The 6610-nt window shown below is 42.6% G+C and overlaps 1 protein-coding gene across 1 annotated transcript in view; it reads left to right on the top strand.

Moving 5' to 3' along the window:
• Nucleotides 1–232: 232 nt before the first annotated feature.
• Nucleotides 233–6610, top strand: part of slc6a8 (solute carrier family 6 member 8) — a gene marked incomplete in the record, with an annotated part of 42101 nt that continues 35723 nt past the window's right edge. The window contains 1 exon segment of the mRNA XM_005931144.3: nt 233–1878. Within this exon segment, the coding sequence (XP_005931206.2) occupies nt 1521–1878 (358 nt within the window).

Here is a 6610-nt window from a genome sequence, read left to right as displayed (position 1 = left end):
AAGATATGAAGGGAAGAAAGGAGTTAAAAAGAAGGAGAAGTGAAAGAGAGGGGGAGGATAAGAGGAAAGGAAGGAAGGAGGAAAGGAGAGAGGGCACAGGGGGAGAAGAGCGAGGGGACAAGGAGGAAAGTCAGAGAGAGAGGGAGGTAGAGATGTAGAGGGGAGGAATGGCAATCGGGGGGCGTGGTATTTGTCGTGACGTCACACAGAGCGGCAGCTTCTCCTTTTAAAGCCGCTGGTCCCTGACGGACTGACAGACTTTAAATACCGACTCCGCCGGGATCTCTGACAGCTCTGCGCAGCGGGACGCACTCTCCTCGGTCCGGACGCGCTCTTCCTCCTCGGATGGAGCTGCTGCTGCAATTCCTCCACAGTCTGCATCGCCGCCGGGACTGAAGTCGTGAGCAGCTCCGGTTCTTTTTTCTTTTTTGATTATTTTTTAGGGGAATAATAGGACTGTTCTCGGTTCCGCCGTCCTCTCTGTCTTCCAGCAGGCCGCCGTCTCCTCCGTGACTCTCTGTTCCCATGCGATTCTTCAGACTCACATTCAAGTGTTTCGTGGATTGTTTTTGAGGTCTCTGTCCGATCGTCGGTGTAATTCCCTTTCTTTTATTTCTATTCTTATTTTATTTTTCAAATTAAACCCCTGTAATTCTGAGAACCCCCACCCCCCCCCCCATTTTTTTTAAACAATAGACTTTCTGGATTTGTGACCTCTTTTTAAAAAAATTAAAATAAAATAAAAACATTATTAAATCATCTGAAAAAGAGCTGGCGTCATAAATAAAAGACCACAGTCTGGATCCTCGGCGGCACAGAGGAAGAATCACGTTTCTTCTGGTTGTGAGTGAGGAAGAGTGAGAGGGGCCGAGGATAAAGGTCCTGACCCGCTGTCTCTGAGTGACTGTTGGTCTGTAACTGGCAGCTGGCTGGTTTAGTGGAAGTCTGAGAGGAGGTGAACACGAGGTGTGGAAAACTGAGACTGTGAGACTAAAAGGAGAAGAATAACTCAGTCTTTAAAGAGACAAAACCTTCAAAATAAAAGCACGCTGAGGTGGACTGGTGTTTTACTGGTTTATGTGGTACCTGACTGGTTGCTTGGATTTGAGTTTTGGGGACTTCTAAAAATACAAAAAGCCAAATTAAAGGGAAAACACCACCCAGCCTTTGCTGACTGGTATCTGACTGCTTTTTGGACTGAGAAACTGACTTTAAGGATTATAATCTGCAGGAATTAAAACACTCTAAAGTGGGAATCACAGCTGATTATTCCTTCTGGTATCTAACTGGTGTCTGGGTTTAGGAGTGATTTAAAAAGACTGAAATCTGAAGAAAATAAAGGGATTCTAAGTGGGAACCATTGCTGACTATTCCTACTGGTCTGACTGCTAACCTGAGTGGGAACTGTGGGGAAACACCTGAACAGAAATAAGAGCTATTGCAGACAAAACCTGCAGGAATTAAAGGGGATACAGAGGCTGACTATTTGGAGCACTTCCTGACTGGTTCCCATTCTGTGAATGATGGAGAAGCAGGCTCTTCCAGCCTCCTCCTGCTCTCTGGTTCTCCTGGAGGAGACCAAAAAGAGCCCCATAACTCTCTCTAATGGGGGCAGTGGCAGTAGTTATGCCCCTGCGGCTGCTAATGGCAGCCTCGTCCCGCTGACAGTGGGGGGGACAGGCATCGCTGGTGGAGTGGTGGGCACTGCTTGTGTTGGACAGGACAAAAAAGGTGGTGTGGTCAACGGAGCGGGGCCTGGTTACCAGGAGCGGGAAACCTGGACGCGACAGATGGACTTCATCATGTCCTGCGTGGGCTTTGCTGTAGGACTCGGAAACGTGTGGCGGTTCCCCTACCTGTGCTACAAGAACGGAGGAGGTGAGATGCACCACACACACACGCCTGTACGGGGCATGTGCACATCCTCACTTTACCTAATGGTTTCTGCAAGATTGCTGTGAGACAACCAGTGAGACAGACACTTTTTTACTGGTATCCACAAGCACAGATTCTTAGATTTGTGCTTGTGGATACAAACTGTCCAGTTTTCGTGCTCTTGGATGTGAACGGGAACGCTTATTTTAATTTTATAAGCAGATCTTTTCCACAGCTTCACGTTTGTGTACATGGGTGTGAAGATTTTCCACTTTTAAAAGTTCACATTCGAAGGCTGGACACCACCAGACACATTTTTAGGGATTAAAACACACATGCTGCATGTTTGAAGCTGTACAAAGAAGATAAATAATAGCTTAAGAGAAAAATGAAAGCTTTAAAGTCTTTTCACTTTAGAAATGAGGTGGGCCAGCATTATCCCACTCCCCAAAATGACTCATCCTCTGTGTTTGTGCTGATGTCAGAGAACATCCAGAACTTTATCCTCCTCACAGGTCAGTGTAGGTTTCAGTTCACCTTCAGGTGAGTCCAGGACAGAACAGGAAGTTCAGTCTAACTGTGGCGTGGCGCTGGAGCTGAAAAACATCAAAAATAAAAAAAATAAACTTTTCCTTTCCGAACTTTTCCTTATGTCAGTCAAACCAGCTGTTTGAATCTCAGATTATTTTACTGAATAATTAAATTTGTAGCTGATGGGGGAGGAGCTAAAATACCAGGGGGCGTGGTTTGCTGTAGAGGGGCTTGGACTCAGTTTCTCAGTGACATAATTGGCTGCATGTGTTTGGATGGTGGCAGCGACATGTGTGTTATTGATCAGAGTGACAGCAGCAGGTTCAGCCGATCAGCTTCCAGCACAGTAACGTGTGTGTGTGTGTGTGTGTGTGTGTGTGTGTGTGTGTGTGTGTGTGTGTCAGAGAAAAGAACCACAGCAGGCGTAGAGAGGGAGATACTGTTACTGCACGTGATGCCTTTTACCATATATAATACAACTGTGTGTGTGAGTGTCTCGAGTTAACTGACTTTTATTGAGCCTGATGCTCCTGCACGCTGCTGCAGGGTACATTGTAAACGTGAGGCTGGGCATGCACGCCTGCGTGCACGTTGTCACCTTCTCTCCAGTTTGAAGGGGCTCAGTGAAATGTAGGAAAGCAAGACTTATATTCAAAGGAACTTTATTTCAAAAGAAAGGAATTAGCATCACAGGAGAAATGATTCAAAAACATGGATAAACACAGGAATCTCCAAGCCTCACATCCAGTGGTGGTTACAGTTACACATCTGCACTGGTATTTAAATACCAGGACTGTCTGTCGATAATCTTAAAAGAAATCTAGTTGCTTTGAGCTCAGGCGCTTTAAAATTCAGCAAATCCTCAAATTTTAGACGCATTAATCAATAATCTAAACGTATATCAATAAAGTCACAAAAACGTTTGTAAAGCTTCGTTTTCTGTTTTGTTTGATCATAGATTTATAAATTGATTACAATTGATTACTTTATTTTTAAGTCACTCCAAACTGACTTCTTTTGGGCTCGTTGGACACTTACAGATGTGGTTTTAGGCGTTTTTCTCCCAGTTTAATTAAAAACTATTTAATTCAAATGAAGCTTTTTGGGAGTAGAGGAGGTGTCAGCAGGTGGATTCATCACCTCTGTTTGTTCTGTCAAAGCTGAACTTTAGCAGCAGAGAAAGAAAGGAGAAAAAAGTTGGATCCTTTCACCTGCAAAGGTCTCGTTCACACAGTCGACCAGTCTGAGCTGGACAGAGAGGAGGAGAGACGGGAAAGGTCTGAATGTTCGCAGAGAGGAGGAGGAAGAGGAGGAGGTCAGGCTTAAATCACAGAGAGCGAAGAGAAGAAGTTCAGCTCTCACATTGCAGACCGTCGTCATGTGACTCTGTAAAGGTCACCTGCTTCACATCTGAAACCAAAGTTAAAGGATCATTCTGGCGCTTTTTCAGCCTTGTCAGCAGCCTCAGTTATTGCCTTCGTCTTTGAGAGACGTGTGTTAACAACTGTTTAATGGAAGCCACAGGGTTCAACAGAAGACTGTAAAAGCTGTGTAATGATTAAAAACACCAGGTAGAACATCTCAGAGCTGATTAGGTTAATTAGTAACATGACTGTTAATGAAAAAAAGCATTCCAGAGACACTCTAAGCAGGACCTGTTAGGTTTTTATTTCCAGCTCATTTTAACTGCTAGAGTAGCTTTGTGTGACTCACTGCTCAAAATCATCCTTCTTTGCCTTATACTGGTCCTTGTCACACTCCCTGGTTTAGCTCCTCTCCCTTTTAGGCTAACTTTCTTTCTTCTGACTTTTGCAATCAGGAAACGAGAGAAAATGGCAAACAATAGCTTAAAAAGGGAATGTGCGAGTCTAAGAAGACTGTCAAAAAGACCATGAAACCAAATGTTGTTCAGCGAGTCAGCAGAGAAAGATAAATTACATTCATTTGTCCTAAGAAAACACAAAAAGCCAAACCTGTCACCTCCATAAACGGTTTATTTTGTAGGATGCATTAAAATTTCAGATGACGTCTCCACATTTAGTTTGTTTCACTCTGTGTGTAAACCTGGTGACTTTGTGCACCTTCAGCTGATTATTGTAATTTGCATGCAAATCACGGTGTAGCATTTCATATCAGAACACGAGGTAAACGCGCTGCACACACGCTCCATCGCGTTTGGTCTGAACGCATCATTCCTGTGTTTAGTCGCTGACTCTGATTTAAGATGTGAAATCAGCACTTTATGCACACGTTGCACCTCTGAGACGTCCCCATCAGGCGGACATGTGATCAGTGTTGAAGCCGAATCTTAAAAACTGTAAAGACCTGATTTTCCTAAAGGTTGTTTTCTCCACAAGAAGGGAGGGGCCATGCAATCACTTCTGTCTGCTCGTTTGTTCGTTCACAGTCTAACATCCACAGTTTTCAAGATATCACGGTTAAATTTTCTATGAGCTATCAATAACAGCTCGAGCAGATTTAATTTAGGTGTAAATCTGGTCAAGGCCAACATAAAACTTTATATTACCCATAATGTTTTATGGATCATCTTCAAACTTCACAACAAGACCTCGGGAGGCGATTTTGCAAACATCCCACACTGCATGAACAGACAATAAAATGTCAAGTTTTTACAGTTTATAGAAGGATTTTAGCCAATTCTGCTTCAATCATATAGGTAATAATAATAAAATAAAGTTTCATGGTTCACATGAATTAGGAAACAGCTTTAGTTTCTATTGGATCATCTCGAAACTTTAAATCAATACATCAGCCATTGATCGGCATAAACGCTTTCTTTGATCAGATTATTTTTTTTAACCCTTGTAATGTCCTCGGGATTCCCATACACTTGTTTGCCATACACCTGGGGTCATTTTTGACCTGAGGACACACAAGGGTATACACCATTATAAGACACAAAAAGATTAACGTGCTACACTAGATTCCATTTTACCGATGCTGACATCGGCCCTCGCCATTCACGCTCTCTTAGTGCTCTTGTGTCGTTTCTGTAAACCGGACGGTCTTGTAATGTTATTGCATATTCACGATCAATCAGCCGAATCGCTCATTGTTGTAACTTGTCTATGGGAAAATGCGCACATGCAGTATTTTGTGTTAGTGCGTGACACTCCCTGCAAACATGTGCAGCTCTCCTTTTTTTGTTTAAAATATTTGTTGCTGTTTATTCCTCCTGTTAATCTTTAACAGTATCTGGTTAAATTATTCATTCAGCTTTACAGTCTGGTCTGTAGTTGTTTTATCAATTTTTCCGCTTTATTCTTTTAAAGCTGTTCTGAGGAAGAAGATTAAATATTCATAACTGATCTCGTCTCGATTTGCTGTTGCGTAGACTAAGCTGTAGACTAAGGCCAGGTTTTTGTAGCTACAGTATCCGGACGACCCATAAACGTGTCTCATGCAGACAAACGCAAAGTTCCTGTTTCAAAAAGAGGTCGGCTAAAAAGACACTTGCTGACGTGCAGAACCTGCAGAATCGCTCATCCAGGAAGCTAACACACACGTTATGAATTAAATATTCCCAAATATCTTTGTGAGATACGTGTTTGAGTTTTACATCAGACAGACAAAATTTTATAAAACAATTGTTCGGCTAGCCTTTGGTTTTTTTTTTTAAAAAACACTGCTTCAAGATCTTGTTGTAGAGGGTTGAGGTTAGCTAGAGTTAGGTCAGTTTAAGATGACTGAAGGTGAAATGAGGTGAATCTTGGATGTTAAGAGGCTTGGCAAAGAATTAAATAGAATTTCTAGTACAGATAACGGTCACATGAGAAACTTTTAGCAAAAATGAGAAAACTCCTCATCCGAACGACCTCAAATATGGTAGTGAGCTCACCCTCGTCCCCAGAGAGAAACCTGCCAAGTTTAAAGTGGATCAGATGAACGGTCATCGAGTTAGACAAAAAGGGACAAATGGCAGTTTCCTCCATTATCAGTAAGGGAAAGTTTCTATATGTTAAATAAAAATGTTTTGGAGGCTACTTTCTACTTTTATCTGAGTAAATGTTGACACAGACGTGTTTTACATCCTTCCTTTCACTCCTCCTTTGTGTCCTTCCCTCATTCCCTCTGTCCTCTATCCTTTTCTGTCCTTTCTGTCTTCGTTGTCCAATAAATCCGAGTCACTTAGATTTATTATCCTGCAGAGCGTGTTCATGCTGCAGTCACCCTACCAAGGACA

Source organism: Haplochromis burtoni, unplaced genomic scaffold (assembly GCF_018398535.1).
Source record: "Haplochromis burtoni strain Fernald_Lab_line unplaced genomic scaffold, NCSU_Asbu1 Contig_138, whole genome shotgun sequence".
Lineage (NCBI taxonomy): Eukaryota > Metazoa > Chordata > Actinopteri > Cichliformes > Cichlidae > Haplochromis > Haplochromis burtoni.
The sequence above is the reverse complement of the archived record's forward strand: the minus strand, read 5'-3'. Positions and strand labels throughout refer to the sequence as shown.